This window comes from Crocuta crocuta, unplaced genomic scaffold (assembly GCF_008692635.1).
Source record: "Crocuta crocuta isolate KB4526 unplaced genomic scaffold, BGI_CrCroc_1.0 scaffold159, whole genome shotgun sequence".
Taxonomy (NCBI): Eukaryota; Metazoa; Chordata; class Mammalia; order Carnivora; family Hyaenidae; genus Crocuta; species Crocuta crocuta.
The window spans coordinates 531,577-554,551 of NW_027533263.1; the positions used below are offsets into that span (position 1 = coordinate 531,577).

The following is a 22,975-nucleotide window of genomic DNA, read 5'->3' on the forward strand; positions in this document are numbered from 1 at the left end:
CCTTAACTGTTTAGAAATTTACTGAACAACTACCACGTACGAGGCATTACACATATAGAGGCAATGGAATCCCCTCTCTAGGAGAAAACAGACATGTTATCCAATAGTTTACTACTTCCCTCCTCAAAAATTTTAAATATTAAACAAATTCACAGTTTTAGTCTACTTCCTCTCTCTGGCTTTTCCTTTGGTCAGTGATGTTGTGTCATTCTGCCGATACCAGATTATAGGGCCAATATGGGTGGTTGGTATGGGGGATGTCATTAGTATACAGCTCTTATTTTGTTAAAACTCATTTTCTTGATCTTTAAAGAATTGGGAGAGACTACCTTCATTATACTGTTCTGCTGGAACTAAAAAGCAAAATGAACACAATAAAATAAAGTATATGAAAATACTTTATAAAATATTACAATGTATTGTATAATGCAATATTGAAGGAACAAATTTTATTTAAAAATATAAAATATAAACTGCCAGACTTAGGGCTCTCCATGATATAATAACCAGTTTTAATCAGGACAAAACAGTTTTCAACATATATTGCATAGTCATGTATCTTTTTGATGTGAGCAGGAACTAAAGATCCTACTCACCGTAAGAATTTCTCGTGTCCTCTGACCCAACAACTGCACAAACCTACATTTCCAAAGTAATGACACTGAACTATTATTTATAAAGCATACTTTCTCTTTTCTTATTTTTTATCTTCCAGGAAGACCAATGGGTTATGATGAGTTACTCATTTGTGTCTACAGAATCTAGAGAAACATGATTTCATGCAAAAGTACCTAATCCCCAGGGAACCACCCAAACTAAAGTAATCTTCAAATTACTTGAGCATTCTGAATTTAGCTTTGACTTCTGCTATCCATGGTCCAAAGGGAGTATTTGTCTCTTTCCACCTAGGCTGCACCATTGCCTAGTAGTTACTCCAAAATTCTCTTCTTATAAAGACTAGATGTGCTAAATAGACTTCCTTTAAACTGTTAGAAGCAAAGAAAAGCAGGCTATTCACAGAATCACCCATGAGTACAAGCACACCTCTTTTAATTGCACTTTGCTTTATTGTGCTTCATAGATACTGCACTTTTTACAGATTGAAGGTTTGTGGCAACCCTACATCAAGCAATTCTATTGGTACCATTGGTATAAAATATTCTTATATGAATCAGTAGTTCAAAATATCCTAGATCAAGCAATACTAGTAATGTCCTAAAAGGAAGTTCTCAAAATTCACTATGATATTTGATTTTCAGAATGCTTAGTCTTTATAACAGTATTTTTCAAGGTGACTAAATATTTTTTTAATTTCTTTTTTAATGTTTTATTTATTTCTGAGAAAGAGAGAGAGAGACAGCGTGAGCAGGGGAGGATCAGAGAGAGAGGGAGACACAGAATCTGAAACAGGCTCCAGGCTCTGAGCTAGCTGTCAGCACATAGCCCGATGCGGGGCTCGAACCCACAAACCGTGAGATCATGACTTGAGCTGAAGTCGGACGCTCAACCGACTGAGCCACCCAGGCGCCCCTCAAGGTGACTAAATATTTTTTTTATTCTACAGGGAAATGTCATTCATGAACCATCAGTTAAATATTCATTTTTTTTCTAGCCAGATAAAACACCTATTTTAAAAGGCTGCTGGTATTTGGATAGCTGTCCAAAACTGGTTTGATTATTTCATACATTATCTAGGGAAGAAAGCAATTTTGTAACCAGAAATAGATAACCTACAAAAACAAACAAGCTCTTATGCTACCAATGGGCTCTAAGATTTAAAAATAAGTATAAAAGAAAATGCTACTTTTTATGGAAAAGTTTTACTTTATTTTGTAAAAAGTAATGTTTTGAGTATATTTATTCTTTCAAAGTAATGCAAGTACAATGATAAGCATTGAGTAAAGAGTACCCTGCTTTATGAATTTATTTGTAATACATTGAAGGCATACTGCATACTGAAGGTAGAAATATGGAATCCAATTATAAAACTTAACATGTAAGAGTAAACACATACAACTGAATAGTTGTGGAAAAATAGAGGATTAATCAAAATATTCTGTTTAAAAATATTAAGTTCAAGTTACATGGGAATTTTATGCATAAAAATCATATCATAGTCAGAATGACTCTTCAGTGGTCATTCCTGAGAAACAAATAGTAACTTTAGTTAAGAGTTAATGTTTAGCTTCTTTTTCAAAGTACTTTCAAAACTTCACTTATTCAAATTAAAACATTTTAACAATTTATCCTCAAGACATGTTATATGGTTCTCATTCCAAGACATCTTGTGATGTATAAATAAATCTGCTACCAGAAAAGACTAAGGGGGAAAAAAACCAATCTAGGAAAGAAAATAGTTCAAGTCAAAGTGTGATCTTTAATTACTCTTTTTTTCCTCCTCATATCTTCAGGCTTCTGAGACTGAAAGTAACCTGTGGGGAGTTCACCTTGGTCCACATTTTCTCTCAAATCTCTCTTGGCTGGGACACAGCACAGGGAAGCGCTAACGCCACCCTCTCTCATCCTATTTCACCAGACGGGAATACTAATCCCACTCTCATCCCTGGGCAGCAATGAGTAACATTACAGAAGTGCCTAAAGTCTGTAATTACTCAGCAACAAAGTAGACTTCTCTAGTGGTGGTTCTGCTGTACTGTTTTACTGTACTGTACTGTTTTGTTGCCTTAATACCAATTAACCATCCAAAACAAAACAAAACAAAACCACCCTGAAATTCAAACTGTCGGTAGACAACCATGTCAAAGTTGGGAAAATGAAAAGTCAGGTCTAACAACTTAAAGTCTCCCTCCTCCATTCCTACTTGACTCACTTCATTTTTCCCATAATGATCCTAAAGACCAACATAAGCTTTCACCTCTACTGCCGAAGAAACAGCGCCACTTATTTGCACCACACGGTCGGGCGCTCGGGGAGGTGAGCTGGCAGTCGGGAACCCACTTTTCTGTCAATCAGCCTGGCCCCGCCCATTTTCAGTCCGCGCATGCGCGTCAGGGACTTCCGGGGGCGGTGCTAGGGATCCCGCGGGCCGCGACGCTGACCCGACAGGTGGGGAAGAACCTGCGGCGCACAGTGGAGTCCGCTTCAGTTTTATCACTCGGGGCGGTGTGGCCTTCTTGTCGGAGAGCAGGACCTTGGCGGGAGGTGGGTGCGCCGCTCCGTTTTCAGCAGCACTCCCGGCCCCACGGGAAGCCTGGGGCTGGCCTGCCAGCACGGTGCCCGCTGACAACGGGGCCTTTGGCGGCGCAGAGCGCTGCGTTACCTTTCCGCCTGAAGACTGGAGGGCGCTGGCCGGAGACACCCGGACAGACGCGGAGTTCTTGACTTTAATTTGGGTGCTGGTGGAAGGGCCCCTAAATCTCACTGGTTTAGGACCAGTCTTACAGTTCACACCGTCTTCTTCTTCTTCATTGAAAGCTATCTGTCGCCTGTGGATACAGAAGCATGTCAATGTCAGCATTTACAGGCTTGATAACTCATGAAAACGTCCCCAAAGTGTATCTTCAGAGTGAGCAAAATCGTTTTCATCAAGAATTTGAGTCAAGAGGTTTATAGGGATCAGGTATCTCCTCTTCTCGTCCCCCACCGAGGTCAATAAGTAAATTACCAAGTTTACAAAAGATTGTTTCTACTTGAATATAAACTATTAAAATCACCATAATGTTTTCAAAAATGAAATCAAATCACCATGTTAATACCAACGACAAATTAAATTTTGGAATGTTACATTAGAATTATATAGTATATCACTTGGTTCCTAAGAATCCTCACAGTGATCCAGATAACCAGGTGGATACCAAGTTGGGTTCCCCCCTCCCCAGTTTTAAGAGATTTACTGAGGAAATTTACTGACAGTTTCACAAACTCTGAGCAATGCTACTGTATATTTTACTCTCCTCTTAAAACTTTACAATCGATATTAATAAAAGTTCTGAGGTCTAAAGACACCTGTTTAATTTTGTTGGATCCACATTTCCCAATATGGAAACCGTTTCTGTGAAATGCATTTTGAGAATTGCTAGAACGGTCAAACCCATGGTATAGTCAGATGCTTTTTCAATTTGAGAAGTATTGAACAAACCTTCAAAGCTTCCTGAATTGAGTTTGCCATTCATTATAAAAAGTCTAAATGGGAGACAATGTTTCATTTTTTTAATTAAAAGTCTAAATGGGAGACAATGTTTAATTTTTTTAATTAAAGAATTTAAACTTAAATTAAAAAAAAAAACCTAGTTTACCTATTTCTCACCTACACCCCAACTCTGGCAATCACCAATAAGTTCTCTGTATCTACCAGCTTGAATTTTTTTTAGCTTCATATATTAGGTCACATGGTTATTTGTCTTTCTTTGACTTATTTCACTTAGCATAATGCCCTCAAGGTCCATCAATGTTGTCACAAATGGCAAGATTTCATGCTCTATAGCTGAATAATACTCCTCTGTATATATATATGTGGTGTATACATATATACATATGTACATATGTATACCATATATATACCACATATATATGTATATATATACACACACACACACATCTTCTTTATCCATTCATCCATCAATTGACACTTAGGTTTTTCCATATTGTAAACAATACCACAAAGAACATGGGGTGCATAGATCTTTTCAAGTTATGCTTTGCATTTTCTTTGGATAAATGCCCAGAAATGAAATTGCTGGATCATATGGTAGTTCTACCTTTAAATTTTTGAAGAATCTCCATACTATTTTCCATAGAGGCCACACCAGTTTACATTCCCACCATAAGTGTACAAGGGTTCCCTTTTCTCCACATCCTTGCCAACATTTGTTATTTCCTGTCCTTTTGATAATAGCCATTCTAACAGGCCTAAGGTGATTATCTCATGGTGGCTTTGATTCACATTTCTTTGATGATTACTGATGTTGAGCATCTTTTCATGTACCTGGTGGCCATCTGTATGTCTTCTTTGGAATGATGTCTACTCAGATTTTCTGCCCATTTTTTAAAATTTAATTTATTGCTATTGAGTTGTATGAGTTCTTTATATATTTTGGATATTAGTTCCTTATCAGATATATTATTTAGAAATATTTTCTCCCACTTAGTACATAGCCTTTTGGTTTTGATGGTTTCCTGTGCTGTGCAGTCTTTCAGTTTGATGTAGTCCCACTTATTTTTGCCTTTGTTGCTTTTGCTCTTTGTGTCAGATTAAAAAATCATTACCAAGACCTATGTCAAGGAACTTACTGCCTCTGTTTTCATCCATTTTGAGTTAATTTTTGTGATTGGTGCAAGATAGGGATCCATGCAAGTTTCATTCTTTTGCATGTGGATATCCCAACATCAAAAGAGACTGTCCCTTCCCCATTATATATTCTTGGCTCCTTTTATGTACATTAGTTGGCCATATATGTGTGGGTTTATTTCTCGGCTTTTGATTCTGTTCCATTGGTCTATCTATCTGTTTTTATGCCAGAACCATACTGTTTTAATTATTATAGTTTTGTAATATACAGTAGTCTCCCCCCTTATTCACAGTTTCACTTTCTGCAGTTTAAGTTACCCACAGTTGACCATCATCTGGAAGTAGATGATCCTTCTTCTATCTTCAGGTCAGTAGTAGCCTAATGCTATGTCATAATGTCTATATCATTTGCATCACTTCATCTCATCACACAGGCATTTTATCATCTCACATCATCACAGGAAGAAGGGTGAGTATAGTACAGTATTTTGAAAGACCACATTCACATAGGTTTATTATGTATATTATTATAATTGTTCTATTTTATTTAGTTACTGTTACTACTCTCTTACTGTGCCTAATTTATAAACTAAATTTTATCACAGGTATGTATGTGTTGGAAAAAACATAGTACATGTAAAGTTAAGTACTATACACAGTTTCAGGCATCCACTGGAAGTCTTGGAATGTATCCCCTGTAGATTAGGGGGGACTATGCTATTTTGAAATCATGGACCCATGAGGTTTCCAGCTCTGTTCTTTTTCAAGATTGCTTTGGCTATTCAGGATCTTTGGTGGTTCCATCCAGATTTGAGGATTGTTCTATTTCTATAAAAAATGCCATTGGAATTTTGATAGGGATTGCATTGAATCTATAGATTTCTTTGGGTAGTATGGACATTTTTACAGTATTCTCCCAGTCCATGAAGACGAAATATTTTTCCATTTATTTATGTTCTCTTCAATTTCTTTCATTAATGTCTTATAGTTTTCAATATACAGGTCTTTCACCTCTTTGGTTAAATTTATTCCTAGATATTTTATTCTTTTTCTGCAGTTGTAAATGGGATTGTTTTCTTAATTTCTCTTTCTGATAGTTCTTCATCAGTGTATAGAAATTATTTTTGTGTATTAAGTTTGTATCCTACAAACTTACTGAGTTTGTTTATTAGTTCTAGCAGTTTTATTAGTCTAGTTTTAAGGCTTTCTATATATAATATCATGCTACCTGCAAATAGTGACAGTTCTACTTCATTTTTTTTAATGTTTATTTATTTATTTTTGAGAAAGAAAGCATGAGCAAGGGAGGGGCTGAGAAAGAAAGAGAATCCCAAGCAGGCTCCACATAGTCACCTCAGAGCCATTGCGGGACTTAAGCTCACAAAACACGAGATCATGACCTGAGCCAAAATCAAGAGTTGGATGCTTAACCAACCAAGCCACCCAAGCACTCCTCTACTTCTTCCTTTCTAATTTGGATGCCATTTATTTCTTTCTCTTGCCTAAATGCTCTAGCTAGGGCTTCCAATACTATGTTGAATATAAGTGATGAAAGTGGGCATCCTTGTCTTGTTCCTGACCTTAAAGGGAAAGCTCTCACCTTTGCACTGCACAGTATGATGCTAGCTGTGGACTTGTCATGTATGGCCTTTATTATGTTGAAGTATAGTCCCTCTAAACCCACTTTGTTGAGAGTTTTTATCATAAATTGTTGAATTTTGCCAAATGCTTTTTCTGCATCTATTGAGATGATCATATAATTTTTGATATATCAAAACTATATGATAGATTTGTTTCTGTTCATGATAGTGATGTAGGAAAATCTTCTATTTACCTCCTCCCACAAATACACTGAGTCTACACCTACATATGGAACAGTTTCCTCTTAAAAAAACAAAAAACTAAAGAATAGCTAAGTGACAATTACATATCATTAGTAAAAGGAAAGAAAGATTAGAGCAGGGGGGCACCTGGGTGACTTGGTTGGTTAAGCATCTGACTTCAGCTCAGGTCATGATCTCATGATTCGTGAGTTCGAGCCCCGCATCGGGCTCTGTGCTGACAGCTTCGGATTCTGCCTCCCTCTCTCTCTGCCCCTCCTCCACTCATGCTCTGTCTCTCTCTATCTCTCAAAAATAAATGTTAAAAAATAAATAAAAGATTAGAACAGAAGTAAATGGAATAGAGACTTCAAAGACAATATAAAAGATCAATGACACTAAGAGCCACTAGCTCTATTGGCATTTATGGTTGGATAGGTCTTTGTTGTAGGGGTTACTCAGTTCACTCAAGGACGGTTAGCAGCATCCCTGGCCTCTACTTACTAGAGGCAAGTAGCATCTCTCACCCCACAATGTCTCTAAACACTGTCAAATATCCTTTGTGGGACAAAACTGCCCTCAGTTGAGAACCACTGCTCTGGATGCAAACAGTATTTGCTAATTGTAAGCTCAAAAAGCAAAATAAATAATGATAATAAAATGAGGGTCTTTAAAAAAAAAAGATCTGTTTTAACAAGAGATAATTAACTACTAAAAACTGACTGAATAAAATTCTCTGCATTTCTGTGAAAGATCCAAAGCAATCAGAGATTCCATAGGGGCATTGAATCAAATTCTACAACAGATCATCAAGAAATCAGAACATCTGAAAACCATGAATGATTCCCAGATAAAGAAAAATAAATATGATTTTAAATGTATTTAAAGTATAGTCAAAACCACATATGTGGAGTGAATTTGCTAATAATTTCAGAAAATACAAGAAAATATCGTTAAATAAAAATGCTATTGGTGGTGGTAATAGGAAGAAGAAATGAATTCAGAATAAATCACAGGAAATTTCAAATATTAAGTCTAATAAATTTTTTGGCTACTACCAATAAAGCCTAGGATTTCACTTCTGTAGGGAAAAATACCACAGCAGTCTCACTATGTCCACTAGTATTCTTATAATCTTACTCTTCCAAAAAGAACATACTATAACTCAGCTTTAGAGAACTATTTCCAGTTTTTACATAGTTGCAGTAACTTTGAATTTATATTTTGTTTATATAAATCTATTTATTTATATAAAATAATATATATATATAAAATAATATATAATTATTCTTGTTTATATAAATCTATAAACAAGATTTATATTTTGATGGTAAGGCAGAATACTCATCTAGGTGACTAATAAACTTAGTAAGATCAAGAATCATTATTCATTTCCCCAGTAAAGGCAATAAAAATATAGGTCACAGATTAAAAAAACAAAAAACAATTTCAACAAAGTACAGATAACCTCTTTCGAACTGGGGCCATGTGACGGAGGCTTCCAAGTAAAGGCCGCTCTTCCAGAGTCCAACATTCTATCAGCTCATGAGGCACCCGCCAATAGCTAACACCTGGAAGATCAAAAGGCATAATTAAGAGAGCCACTGTCTACTGCAAAATGTTCAGCAACACTTTTGTGTAAGACTAGGCAGAAAGAGTTTGAGATTCATGCCTCCCATTTGAAGAAAGCAGGTGTATGCAGGAAGTGTTCCCATGAAGAGGCAAGGCAATAGTGGAATAACTCAACCTAGGTCTAGGGAATTTGTGGCTACCAGCCCCAGCTCCACCTCTGATCATCAGTAGATCATTATATGGATTCTGAGCAGATGAGTTAAAGGCACAGGCTCTGGAGCCAAGACTGTCCACTTCTATCACTCACTAATCATGCGACCTTAGAAAAAGTTACTTAACTTTCTGTGCCTAAATTATCTCATCTGTAAAATGACAACAGCAGCAAATACTTCATAGGTTTGTTGTGATGATTAAATGAGTAAATAAGTGCAAAACGCTTAAAATAGGGCCTATGACAGACTAAGCACTTAACAGATGTTCGGTGCCTTTATTTTATAAATTCTAATGTTGACAGTAGTGCAAGGATTGGACAGTGTCAAGACATCACTGGATTGCAGCACTCATCAAATCAGGTAAATTTTGTGAACCACTCTAAATTTTCTGTGACCACTGTATGAATATGAATTATCACTACCCTAACAGGGGTATTAGGCCAAGATTGTGGTCAAACTCACTTTTAATTGTTAAATCTGAGAAGTTTCTAAATGAAAGTTTGACATGTATTTTTATGACCCTCAAAAACATTATGCTGAGTGAAAAAGCCAGACACAAAAGGTCATATATTGTATGGTTCCAATTACGTGAAATACCCAGAACAGGCTAATTCATTGAAACAGAAAGCAGACTGGTGGTTGCCAAGGGCTGAGGAGAGAAGGGAATGAGGAGTAACTGCTTAACAGGTACTGGGTTTCCTTGTGGGGTGATGAAAATGTTTTGGAACTAGATAGAGATGGTGGTTATACAACATTGTTAATGCAGTAAATGCCACTGAAGTGTATACTTTAATTCTTTGTTATGTGAATTTCACCTCAATTTTTAAAGAATCATAAAAAATTATACATGCATTTTTAAAAGGCTTAAAAATGTTGAATAAAACTTGGTTGGCATTTTTTTAAAAGTAACTTTGAAGTCCCAACGATGGATATGGTGGTGTGTGTGTGTGTGTGTGTGTGTGTGTGTGTGTGTGTGTGTGTGGTTTTTTGTTTTTGTTTTGTTTTGAGAGAAAGAGAATGACAGCATGAGCAAGGGAGAGCGGCAGAGAGAGAGAATCTTAAGCAGGCTCCATGCTCAACACGGAATCTGATGTGGGGCTCAATCCCGTGGCCCTGGGATCATGACCGGAGCCGAAAGCAAGTTGGACGCTCAACTGACTGAGCCACCCAGGCACCCCTGGTGTCTTGTTTTTTAATCATTAAAGGTTTAGTAATAAACATTAACCAACTTAGCAAACTGGGCATATACATTACTATATGTAACAAATATATCCAATACTCACAGAGCCTATGGACCTCATTTTAAGACAAAAATTTTCTGGAACTGCTTGATCATGCTCCCAAACATACTGATGCTACAAAAGCATTCCCAAATCCCATCCGTTAAGGTTTTTGTTTAAGTCTGGTTTATTGAGATAATTTATATAAATTAAAATTCACCTTTTAAAGTACTCAGTTTAATGCGTTTTGACAAATGTATACAGTCATATAATTATAGCCACAATCAAGATATAGAACATTTCTATCACTCCCAAATTTCCCATGTATCCCTTTGCAATCAGTGCCCTCCCCTCCATTCCCTAGTTTTGCCATTTCAGGGGTGTCATATAAATGGAATCATAACAGTATGTACCCTTTTGTGTCTGGTTTCTCTAGCTTGGTATTTTGAAGACTCATCCATGTTGATATATGCATTAATGATCATTTCTTTTTATTGCTGTGTAGTATTCCATTATATAAATAAACCACAGTTTCTTTCTGAAATTTTTATTTTTGCCTTCCTATAAAATAATGTACCTTCATTGTATAAAACTTGGGTAATATGGAAGAGTATATATTAAAAAAAATCAAGATCACTTCTAATCCTAAAACTAGGAATCATGACTCATGACACTTTGATGAATCTGACTCCAGTCTTTTTCTCATTCATATGATATGCACATAACTGAAAACACTACATTTAATTTTGTTCCCTGCTTTTCATCATTTCTTATTTCATCATGGGCATTCACATTTGTAAAAAATTATTCAAAATAATTTTAATAGCTCTTGTTCATCTGTATCCCATAGATGTGCCAATGTGTAGTAACTCTTTATCATAGACATTTATATTGTTTTTATTTTTTCTCTATGATGAATAATGTTTCATTGAACACTCTGTTCATAAACCTTTTCTGCACTGGGTTATACCTAGAAGTAGAATTATCAGGTCAAAGAATATGAACAGTTCCTTTTTTTTTTTAATAGTTTATTGTCAAGTTGGTTTCTATATAACACCCAGTGCTCATCCCAAGTACCCTCCTCCACGCCCATCACTCCCCTTCCCCTCCCTTCCACCCCATCTGCCCTCAGTTTGTTCTCGGCATTCCAGAGTCTCTCATGGTTTGCCTCCCTCCCTCTCCCCAACTATTTTTCCCCTTCCTCTCACCCGTGGTCCTCCGTTAAGTTCCTCCTAATCCTCCTATACGTGCAAACATATGATATCTGTCCTTCTCTGCCTGACTTATTTTGCTCAGCATAACACCCTCAAGTTCCATCCATGTTGCTACACATGGCCAGATTTCATTCTTTCTCATTGCCATGTAGTATTCCATTGTATAGATAAACCACATCTTCTTGATCCATTCGTCCATTGATGGACACTTAGGCTCTTTCCATGTTTTGACTATTGTTGAGAGTGCTGCTATGAACGTTGGAGTACATGTGCCCCTATGCATCAGCACGCCTGTATCCTCTGGGTAAATTCCTAGCAGTGCTATTGCTAGGTCATAGGAGAGTTGTACTGTTAATTTTTTGAGGAACCTCCACACTGTTTTTCAGAGTACTGTACCAGTTTACATTCCCACCAACAGTGTAGGAGGGTGCCCGTTTCTCCACATACTAGCCAGCATCTAGAGTCCTCTGATTTGCTCATTTTAGCCACTCTGACTGGCGTGAGGTGGTATCTCAGTGTGGTTTTGATTTGTATTTCCCTGATGAGGAGGGATGCTGAGCATCGTTTCATGTGTCTGTTGGCCATCTGGATGTCCTCTTTGGAGAAGTGTCTGTTCATATCTCAAAGAATATGAACAGTTCTGATGCTATTGATATGTTATGATAAATTATTTCCCAACAAAGTAGTATTAATTTTACTCCTGCCAAAAATGCATGAGATCGTTACTAATCTGGTATGTAAAAAGTAGTTCTCATTTAATACATATGTCACTGATAAATGAGTTTGAAACTCCTGCCACATGCTTATTTCCCTTCCTGAAAATTTTGTGGTCATGAACCTTATACACTTATTTATAATAAGAGTTGAGTTGATTTTCTAATCAACTTAAATAAATCCTATTTTAAGGATATTCTTTGTCCAGTTAATATACTATTTTTATACAAGTTTCCATTAGCCTTTTAATTTTATTTATACTTTTTTGTTTTAAAGCTATTAAATACTATATAATCAAATTTATTCATCTTTGTCTTTATGATTTATTTCCCTATTAAGAAATCAGTTATTTGCTTAACTTTCATTATAGTTTACTATAGCTTCATTTTTCATCCATAAATTCACCTGGTATTATTTTGATAAATGATATGAGGTTAAAGTTCTGTTTTCTCCCAAGCATATTTCTCAATTATGTATTAAATCATCTGTCTTTTTTCATTGATATTTAATACTCCTTATCACATAGCACTTTTATTCTTATAATTTCATTGGGGTTTACTCCTGATCTTTGCATCTATTATTATACCAGAACCATATGGTTCTTATTATTACAAATCTATATATAGTATTTTTACTATCATAGTTAGATTTATTCCTCTAATGTCCTCTACTTCCCAAAATATTATTGGCTATTTCACTGGCTTATTCTTTCAAGGAATTTTAGAATCATTTCCCCCAGATTGCCAAAGAGTTCCACTGACTTGTTGGTGGGGATTCTGTTAAACATATAATTTAATCTGAGAAAAACTGATATCTTTATAATGAATATTATAAAATCTATCTGAATAGATTTCCTGTTGGGGAGCATGGTAGGTCTCACCATAATCTTCATGTCTTCTTTTTTTATAGATGGATGGATGAATTGATGAATGGATAAATATATTTTATCAGTCTTCTTCACAAAAGACTTGAGCATTTCTTGATAGGTCATTCTAGTTATTTTGTTGTTATTGCTATTGTAAATGGGATTTTCCCCTATAATTTCTAACTAATCTATCATAAGTAAGCTGATCTTTGTGTTTACTTTTATTGTATCCAGCTAGTTTGGTCTACTAAATTCATCATTTAAGATACCTTTAGTTGATTCCTTTGGGTTTTCTAAAAAGACATACTATCCACAAATAACTGTCTCCTTCCTTCCAATAATTTTTTTTTTTATAAATTTTTTTTTTAATGTTTTATTTATTTCTAGGAGAGAGAGAGAGACAGCATGAGCAGGGGAGGGTCAGAGAGAGAGGGAGTCACAGACTGAAACAGGCTCCAGGCTCCGAGCTGGCAGTCAGCACAGAGCCCGACGCGGGGCTCGAACCCACGAACCGCGAGATCATGACCTAAGCGAAAGTCGGACGCTTAACCGACTAAGCCACCCAGGCACCCTGACTTCCAATAATTTTTTCTCTTACTTTTGTTTCCTATCTAATGGCTTTCCATAGGCCTTCCAGAACTGTGTTAAATACCACGATACTTCATTACCTCCTTATTGAAAAGTTAAAATCAGTCTCACACTCTGTAAGTCAGTGATCCCAGCTCTTCACTTCAGCTTTCTGAGTCAGTGGAGAATGAAGCCCAGTCAGGGCTCTCCCAAAGCCTTCTGGGCAGTCTGCCAGTCCGGAGGCACAATAGGAGACACAGAGAACACCAGGGGGTTTGTTCCTCAATTTAAGCCTAAGTATCTCACAAAGTCAATTAAATCTAAGATAAAAAGCTTAAGGAGAATAGCACTTTTTTTTTTTTTAATCTACCTGAGGGGTGTAATCTTGAGGGGGGGGAGGAGGGAAGAGGAAAAGTGAGAGGTGCAAAGTTGAGGAAAGAAAGAAGGGCAGCACCTTACCTGAAGAGAAGCAGGTGATGAAGAATTTTAAAACCCTCCTCCTGTCCTTTTATTCAATCTTTTGTGACTTGCAATGTCTGTCTCTATCAGCTTTTAAGACCCATGTGAGGACCAAGATGTGTCTTATTTATCTGTGGGCCCAATTTTAGGACTTCTTATAGTGTTTGCAGCTAATAGACACTCAATAAATACTTGTTAATTAAGAAGAAAATCTGAAGCATAGAACAGTTAACCCTCTGTGATCCTTACGCAAGTGGCATGGCCTGAGACTCAGTTGTCTCATCGATAAAATGGTAAACAACATCCAGAATTGTTTTAAGACTAAGAGTTACTGAATGTAAACTACTTATCACACTGAATATTAAATAGCATTATTATTATCAAATGATATAAAAAGCTTGGTAAAAATGATCAAATTTCAAAGTGGGCATTTAAAGATTATTAATTCTTTCCTAAGGGTTCTTCCGACATCTTCTCTGGCATTATTTTCATTTTCTCTTTCTTTTTTTTTTTTTTTTTCAAGATTTTAAGCAATCTCTACACCCAACATGGGACTCCATCTCACAACCCCGAGATCAATAGTCCCAAGCTCCACTGACTGAGCCAGCCAGGCTCCCTTCCTTTTTTCTTCTAATTATACATTGTATGCTTAATTTAAAGGTATACTTCCTAAGGACCATGCTAAGTACATAGTAGGTGCTAAATAACCTCTTGTTGAATTGAACTAAAGAAGCATAACTAACAGATGCTGAAATTATAAACTATTTTTTAGGTTACTGGATTATAAACTATTAGTAATATCTAACAACTCATGACGTCTAAAGATTTTTAAGTAAATTGCCTCAATCAATGATACTCATTTGTCAATGAGGTGACCAATATCTTGACCTATACAAAGAAATACTTTCTCAACAAAAGAAGTGCAGCAATTGAACTTACTTTGTTTTATTATGGAAAAGTCTACCTTCTGCCATGAAATAAAAGAATTGTACTATACCTTTTCCTTCCCAGGCATCAAAGGCATCCATCATTTTCTTCAATTCAGCTACTGAATAATAGCTCCAAATGTACTGAACATTATTTCCCGCCTCTCTAGAAATATTGCAAAAGGTGATGAAAACATACTAAGTATTAATGTGTGTGTATGTATATATATACACATATATACAGCTAATCAATACACTACCAAATACTTGTTAATTAAGAGAAAAAATATATTGTCATTGAATAGTTGTTCTTCTGCAACTCTTAAGGACATATATAGATAAAATACTATATATTATATACTATGAGTATAATATTCTATACTCATATACTAACCTATATTCAACCTCTTTTTAACGTGGTAAAGTACTTGTTAATTCCACAATATAGACTGTGCAGACAAATCAACAAATCTTTAGACAATAAACTATTTGTAAAAAAAAAAAAAATCAACAAATCTTTAAAAATAGGTTTTCTAAAAAAATTACCTAACTGCAGGAAAATTTTAAAAGATTCAACCTTGACTAAAACCTTCATAGCATTGTTCCAGGCACTCATATATCTTATATAAACATCCTGTAAAGAATTCAGAAAATGCTGACATATTGAATCACCTAAAAAGCAAACTCATGTGGTCATTCATTGGTCACTAATATGTGACCCAATCCAACCACCCAGAGAATTTAAAAAACAAAACAGAACAACAAAACTATTATGTGAATTGACTGGTGTTAAATCAGTTTACAGAAAAAATATTAAGAGAATAACCCTTAAGAATTTTACATTCAAGTCATAGAATTTTAAGGCTAATAGGGACCAAGGAAGTCTTTCATTTCTCAGAACAGGACCCCAAGGCACAGGCCAATCCTGTACCACTCAGCAGGCCTGCTGACTACTAGGCAGTGCTTCTGCTCCTGGACTATGGTCTAGGGGAAGACAGCCAGGCGTGGCCTGTCAGGGGACTCTGACGCCTACTCCCAGGTGAGAGGCAATGTAGTAGACCACCATGGATGTCCTATAGCTTACATATATGTGAAATGGTCTTCATTACAATTTCCTCAGAGCAGACTTGTCTCGACAGCTATGAGGGCTCACTGTGCATGTTGCCGGGTGTTGAAGATCTTTTCTAGTCAACCACAGCCATATTCCATTCAGTAACACCTCTTACAAGAGACCAAGACTTTATTTTGTTCCCTTTCATATTTAAATATGGACATACCTTTTAAAAATGCTTTTACTGTGAATTCTTCCTCCCAGCTGCTTATCAATAGCATCTGTCCCATCAGTTTTGGTGGAATACACACCAATAATTCTACTCTCACAGCTTGCACCAGATGTGTTAAGATAGTGGAGAACCCAAACTGTTGGCTTATTGCAAACTAAACCATATGAATCACAAAAGTCTGTTAAAGCCTGGAGCAAAAAAAATATACAAAATTTGAATTTAGTTCTGGAGTAAAGTAGAAATAAATTTGTTCTATTACTTTCATGTAAAGCTGCAATTTCAGTTGGTCATAAGGGAAATAAAAAATTATAAATTTCAGCCTAGTCTTTACGCCTTGAGAAACCAAACATGTTTTTGTTGAATTTGGCATGGGGGTGGGGTAAATCACAAAAAGCATTACCCAAAAACCCAACACCTTTTCATCTAGAGAATCCTTTTCCACGTGGAAGTTGTGTTTTCTTTCTTCCTCCTTTAGCCTCATTATCAACATTACTTTTAATTTTAAAATCTTCATATGACTAAAAGTCAGACCTTTTTCTTTTCCTTTTCTTTTCCTCCCTATTTCCCATTTTAGTCAATATTCCTTTCACCTTCTACTGACTAGGCTCCACAGTTGATGCTTTTTTTTTTTTACTCCACATCCAATCATGAATTAACCAGATTAACTTGTTCTTTTCCACTGAAGGATACAAATACACAAACTCAATCAAACTCTAAGAACTCATTTGGCATTTATCTACCTATTCATTCATTCTCTTGAATATTAAAAAGGTACTAACGTAGTTGAGCACTGTCGAAGGTCCTATAGATAAAATCATGCACAACTGACAGGGTCCCAGGCCTCCTAGAGTTTATAGCTAATGGAAAAGACAGTCAGGGCACCTGGGTAGCTCAGTTGGTTGGGCTTCCAACTCTTGACTTCAGCTCAGGTCATGACTCACAGTTTGTGAGATTGAGCCCCATGTCAGGCTTTGCGCTGGTAGTGCAAAGCCTGCTTAGGATTCTCTCTCTCTCCCTCCGCCCCTCCCCAGCATGTGCTCTCTCGCTCTCTCGCTCTCAAAATAAATAAACTTCTAAGAAATTTTAAAAAATAAAATAAAAGACAGCCAATAAGCCATCAGCATGTAGTATAACTGTGACCTGGTGAGCCTAGGAGGTACTAAGGGGCAACAGAGCAGGCGCCCTTCACCCATTCGAGTGCCCAAGGGCCTTCCCTGAAAGAAAGCATTATTCCTGTGAGGGCCCCGAGGACAGGCACTTTTGTCTGTTTTGTGTTGTATCCCAAGTGCCTGGAATAGACACAAAGGAGATGCTTAATATTTACTGACTTGGTGAATTAAAATAGGATTCTAACACGTCTTACATTTTCATTTAATACTGCTAACTATGTCATATTTCTTTGTGTCCCACACAGCTCCTAGAGCAGTGCTCTATATAACAAAAACATTTGAGATAAATATGTGTTGGCTGACACAGTGAATGTACACATGCTATGTCCTCTCTGCATACAAATCAGAAATCAAAAGACTACAGTTGAGACTTCAGAAGATGAATGTTAACCCACTCCAGCTTTCCAGTCAGGATTTGTTAGCCCCATTCTGCAGACATGGCAAACAGCACCCTAGAACTGTCTGACAACTCAATTTCTAAATAACTCCAGTAGCAGAACCCAAACAACCATGCAAATTCCTGAAGGCAATCTGGAACCAAATCAACGGTCTCTTCATGTTACACTCCTAATAACCACACTGACAGCTTGCTCTCTTAAACTGATATCCAAATCAAACGAATTCATGTCAGTTTTCACTACTATTAATTACCAAGGAAAAAAATTTTTCTTAGATGTCCAAAGGTGCTAAAAGCAAATATAATACTTAATCAATAAGACAAAAATAGGTAAGAAGCTTTCAAGTTCTTTCATGTAAAGATCTTTAAAATGTGATTTAAAGGAGAAATATCTTTTAAAAAGATTTACTGATCTCAAAGTGAATTAATCAAACCAATGTTCTAATTAATAACAAACTGCTACACTCGCTAAATCAGGTAGATTTTCTACAATCTTTTATTTATTGTGACCATTCTTTAAAAAGTCATTTCAGTAAACAAAATACCACTACACTCTTACATACTACAATATTGCTCTGTATTCACAAAGAACCTAAAGAGCAGAATATTTCTATTAAAAAAGCCATCAAAAGGTATTAAATCTCCAACGAGAACTAAAAACTCCATAAACCTTTGAGTGGCAATGTAATACACTTTCCCAGAACATAGAATTTGGGCCTTCAGAAAATTAGTAGTAATAAAGAAATGTGTCTTTAAAAATTAGAAAAAGTAACTTTCTTATGTTTGGTTTTCATGGCAACACAGGCTATGCAAAATAACACACATTGCTTTGTATATAAAAACATATATATATATGTATACGTATGTATTTTTTTAAACTTACGAAAATGCCAAGACCTTTTTAAGTTCTATATTTGACCTTAAAGAATATGTCTCCATTTCATTGGCCAAGTGGTCAGACAGGCTGTATGGATACGGGATGCCAAAATAATCAGCCTCTTCCTGCAGAGCAACACGGGTTTGCTCATCCGTGGGAATGTGAACTTCTCCGTGAAGATAATCCAAGAGGTACTTAAATAGATGTCCATCTCGGTCAATAACACAAGCCCCTAGAAAACATCCAGTTCAAACATGATTGCATAGATACATACGACCACAGATAAAGTTTCAACATGTTAAACTAAAATCAGACTGCAGACTTCTATAATTAGAAATGTTTCTTTCTCACAAGAAAGTTAATAACTAGTGTTCGAATGGGCTTAGCCAAATTTGGTGATCTTCTGTATTCTCACCTACCATACAGGAAAATGTATTCTGAGCTCCATGGGGGATTTTAGATGCATATACCCACTGTTCCCTCAAAGGCCATGACTGCTTCTGAAATGTAAGCTTACCCCTAACCTCAGCCTTTCCCTGGCCAGGAAGGATGTATGGAGTTCCTCCCTAAGGAGGACATGCTCATTTATGTCATGTTTGTATACTAGTCAACTTGTAGGGTCACTGACATGTAAACCCGGGGTTCTCAGCTCCAGGCACACTGTATGTTTAGACATAATAGGTTAGTCCCTTTGTACTGTGAGAACTTAAACTTTAAAAAAGAAATGTTATGCTGGTACTACTTTATGACAAAGGCTTTCTTAAACAATTTAGCAGAATTTTTAAAAAACACTTCTGTGTGAGGCTATTCAATAATTCCTTTCTCCCTTAGAAAAGAAGGGATTAGGAGGTGAAACTTGGGGGCAGAGGAAAAACTCAATCCCTGCTTGCCATCTTTTCACCAACAATCTTTCCTGCCCACATGGGCACCAGCCATTGGTGTTTTCCATTCTTTCAACTGCCATCCAGGCAGCAAAGCAGTCTCTCAAGACCCAGGGTTACTAACAGCCTCTCATGCTCAAGACTCCTCAATCCCTCCCTTCTGACACAGAAGCAAGAGTGGGTTCTCTGAGCCTCAGAACACCAAGATGTGTATAAAAGCCTTACTTGCGCTGCTGAGGTTTCTTTACAACCGGTAGTAGGTTCAGCAAACACCAGAGCACTCCAAGTAAGAAGAGCAGCAGCCCCAGATCCCTACCCTTGTGTTTTACAGTTTCTTCTGGAAAACCAATTTTCAGTCCTCTACCACTAGGTGACTGCTGTTTACACTGCACTGACATTTTCACAGGTGTCCATGTCAGCCCACACAAGGTTACACAGCTAGACTGGGTGGCAAGTTTAACACTAATTGTACATTATAGTGACTGCCCTGTGAACTGTGAGGGCAGCTGCTTTCTCCAGAGAATAAATGTTTTAACTGAAGAACACAGAGAGAAGCCTCAATACCTTTACCTATGGGAGCTGCATGAATGTAACAACTTTCAAAGTATAATCAGTCCCCATATTTAGGTCATAGTATACCTTAACACACATCGATTTTTTTGTCAACTTTTAGTGACAGCATCACAGATTCTGGAAACTAGCATTTAACTTCTTCGTGTATTTAATAAAACTCCATACAGTCCTAATGATCTCAATAATTAGCATACTAGTCTAATACATTCATTGTAATTATTAAAACCAAAGGGAATTTAAACTAGATTATTTTAATGAATATCTGTGATCATGCTTACAGACTTGAGTTATTTACCTGATTCATCTGTTTTTAGAGGAAAACGCCCACTAAACATGGATGCCAGCATCGAGTCTTTAAAACGGCACAAGGACTCACGTCTGGCTGTGTAAATACAGCCACCCACATTCAGTCGAAGAATGTCTACCACTTTTTCTTCTGCCTTGTGACCTTCCATTGCTCCCATCAACACCTGAATTTTTGCTCTGAAATAGTTTCAGAAACTGCAAAATAATGGTGGCCCTGGTCAACCTCTGTAAAAACAAAGGACAATCACACTTCCAACAATATACTAAATAGATGATAAAATAAATACATCTCAATGTGATTTAAAATTAGCTCCTCAGCACTGACAATACTGGATGACTTTATATAATATGAAAGAAGTTTGAGATATGCCAAGAAGCTGGAAAACTTTGGCTCAGGGTACTTTTAAATGATAAACTATTACCAACCAAATCATAGCTGTTGAAATGACTATTTAAAGAATTAAACAAGGTAATGCATTGTCTGTCACATATAAAGCAAAGGTGAGGTTTGCTTATGTTCTTCAATATTGACATAGCTTTTTAAACTATAGTCAGTCTGAGGGAGCTATCTAGACTGCAGAGAGGGTCAGCACGTAGCATGGAATTAGGCTACTAGGCTCTACCACTTATTAGGGACCTTGGGCAAATACTTATCTTCTTCTGCCTATTTCGTCATGTATAAAATGGAGCCAGGGATGGTGCCTACGTCAAAGGACTATCAGAGGAGTAACTCACAGGACATATAAAAAGCACATAGAACAGTCTCTGGCACAGAGTAAGTACTCAATAAATGATATATATTATCTATAATGATATAAATTTTACTATAAGGTATATACTGAGGGATTGACATTGCCTCTGTAGATTTAAGGAAACATAAGAACAGAAATTAATAGTAATTCCTAGTTAGGTAACTAAGAAATATATAATTTATCAACAGATCAGAATTCTGTATATCCCAGTAGCCAGAATGGCCCAAAAGAGCAACAAATAACACCTCTAAATCATTTGGCATCTTAATTCCAAAATGAATGAAGCTTTAGGGAAGTTTTAAGGATTTGATTTCTTAATCTATTCTGGAGATGGATGAACCACAGGTGACTGTTGTTTCTCTGGAACCTAAAACAATACTGTGATGAAAAAGGTACTCCTGATGTAACTGTGCATTTCATTGCAAATGCAAAACGGCTGCCAAAAGACTCAACTATATCCATGGCAACTCACTTTTACTATGCAATCAACTAGGATCCTTTTGTAGATGATCTAATTTAGCCAGCCTCCAGTGAGATGGGAAAAGGAGTCCGTTGGTGCCTGATGAAAACAATATGTGTCAAATATGGTCAGTAAACAAACTTATGGATCAACAGTCCAGCCTTCAAAAACCACTTATCAGCATGACTTCTTTTGCTGCCTCAGAGTCCTAGGAGCAGCCCCGCAATGATCCATGTGAGAGAACCACCTCCGAAGCACGGGATGGAACTTGCTCATGCTGCCCCAGTTACCAGCTCCTTGGAATCCACCTATTCTTCAAAGCCACAAGCAAATCTCACAAGTTGCATGACCTTCCCAAGCACCCCTCACCCCCACCAAATATACTTTGTACCTCTCTTCACGTTTTTCTCATCTATTTAATCCCTAGTTTGGGAGACTATAGCCCTGGGAAGACAGAATCTGGATCACTCTTAATTCCCATTTGCTCAATGCTTACCATGTGACAGTTACTGCAGAAACACTTAGTAGACATTACCTAATTCACACAAAAGCTCTATTGGATAGTAATTAACTGTCCCTATTGACAGATGAGGACAGTGGAGAAAGAAATAGGGATGTGAGCAGGATCCACACTAGGGCTACCCTGCTGGTAAGTGGCAGAGTCCGCCCCAATCCAGGTCAGCAGGACCAGCTCCAAGTTTTCTGCTGCACCCCACACTGTCTACTTCAGCACTGTTTCATCCCTAAGGCTGCTGACCCAGGGAATTCACTCACTAAGCATCTGTCCACGTGAAGACTCCAGCTATGGCAACAGGAACACAATAGCACCCTGAGTGCAAAGATCTAAGAGACATCCCCTGCCTCAGTCAGTTTCTCCTAAGGCAGAGGACCATCCAACACCATTTCCAGGCCAGTCCATGGCCCCATCCTCAATGCACCCACTTAGACTCCCTGCTGTGTCGGAAATGCGCTGCCCTCTGAGGAAGTGCCCCCAAAGTGCGGTTCTGTGACCACCTGCATCAAAATCATCAGAGTCGCTCGCTGTAAATTCCGATTCCCGGGCCAACACACAGTCCGGTTCAGAAAGTCTGAGATGGGGTCGGGGGCCCGCCCACGGACCCCACTTTAATAAACGCTGCTCAAAGGACTCGCTCTCTTCCCACGACGCAGGACGAAAGGGGAGGGGTTGGGACACCAGAAAGCCCGCCGGTGCCCCCGCGGCCCGGGATCCCCGAATCGGCCCNGCGCGATCGGGCCCTTCCTCGGGGCGCCCCGCCGCCACCCGGGCCCGCGGCCCACCCGGCGCCCCAGTCCTCTGCACGGGAGGGGCCAGGTTGGCTGTCTCCCCGACTGACCTGCGGCCAGCCGGGCCCTCTGCACCGCCGCCGGACGCCGCGGGGCCCGACGCGGAAGTGAGGGCCTCTTCGGCTGCTCGGCAACTCTTGGAGCAGCACGGCTCC

The 22,975-nt window shown here is 37.6% G+C and overlaps 1 protein-coding gene and 1 long non-coding RNA gene across 7 annotated transcripts; one reads left to right on the forward strand and one right to left on the reverse strand.

The window, feature by feature from the left end:
• Positions 1 to 1,840: 1,840 nt before the first annotated feature.
• On the reverse strand, positions 1,841 to 22,945 carry KCTD18 (potassium channel tetramerization domain containing 18). 5 transcript variants are annotated; one of them, XM_077747598.1, is made up of 8 exons: positions 22,871 to 22,945; positions 21,528 to 21,614; positions 20,293 to 20,498; positions 18,564 to 18,775; positions 16,095 to 16,288; positions 14,889 to 14,983; positions 8,537 to 8,639; positions 1,841 to 3,446 (listed from the first exon to the last, which is right to left on the reverse strand). In XM_077747598.1, the coding sequence occupies exons 3-8, from the start codon at positions 20,459 to 20,461 to the stop codon at positions 2,966 to 2,968; spliced, it is 1,254 nt and encodes a 417-aa protein (XP_077603724.1). In that variant the 5' UTR covers positions 20,462 to 20,498; positions 21,528 to 21,614; positions 22,871 to 22,945; the 3' UTR covers positions 1,841 to 2,965. The 5 variants fall into 5 exon arrangements, with proteins under 5 accessions (XP_077603724.1, XP_077603723.1, XP_077603727.1 ...); XM_077747597.1 differs by having other exon boundaries at positions 20,293 to 20,528; XM_077747601.1 differs by lacking the exon at positions 21,528 to 21,614.
• On the forward strand, positions 14,899 to 22,489 carry LOC144217863 (uncharacterized). Of its 2 annotated transcripts, none has more exons than XR_013330979.1 (4): positions 14,899 to 15,001; positions 18,619 to 18,734; positions 20,312 to 21,078; positions 21,720 to 22,489. It is a non-coding gene; the product is annotated as an uncharacterized LOC144217863 (long non-coding RNA). The 2 variants fall into 2 exon arrangements; XR_013330978.1 differs by lacking the exon at positions 14,899 to 15,001 and adding an exon at positions 17,520 to 17,996.
• Positions 22,946 to 22,975: the final 30 nt, after the last annotated feature.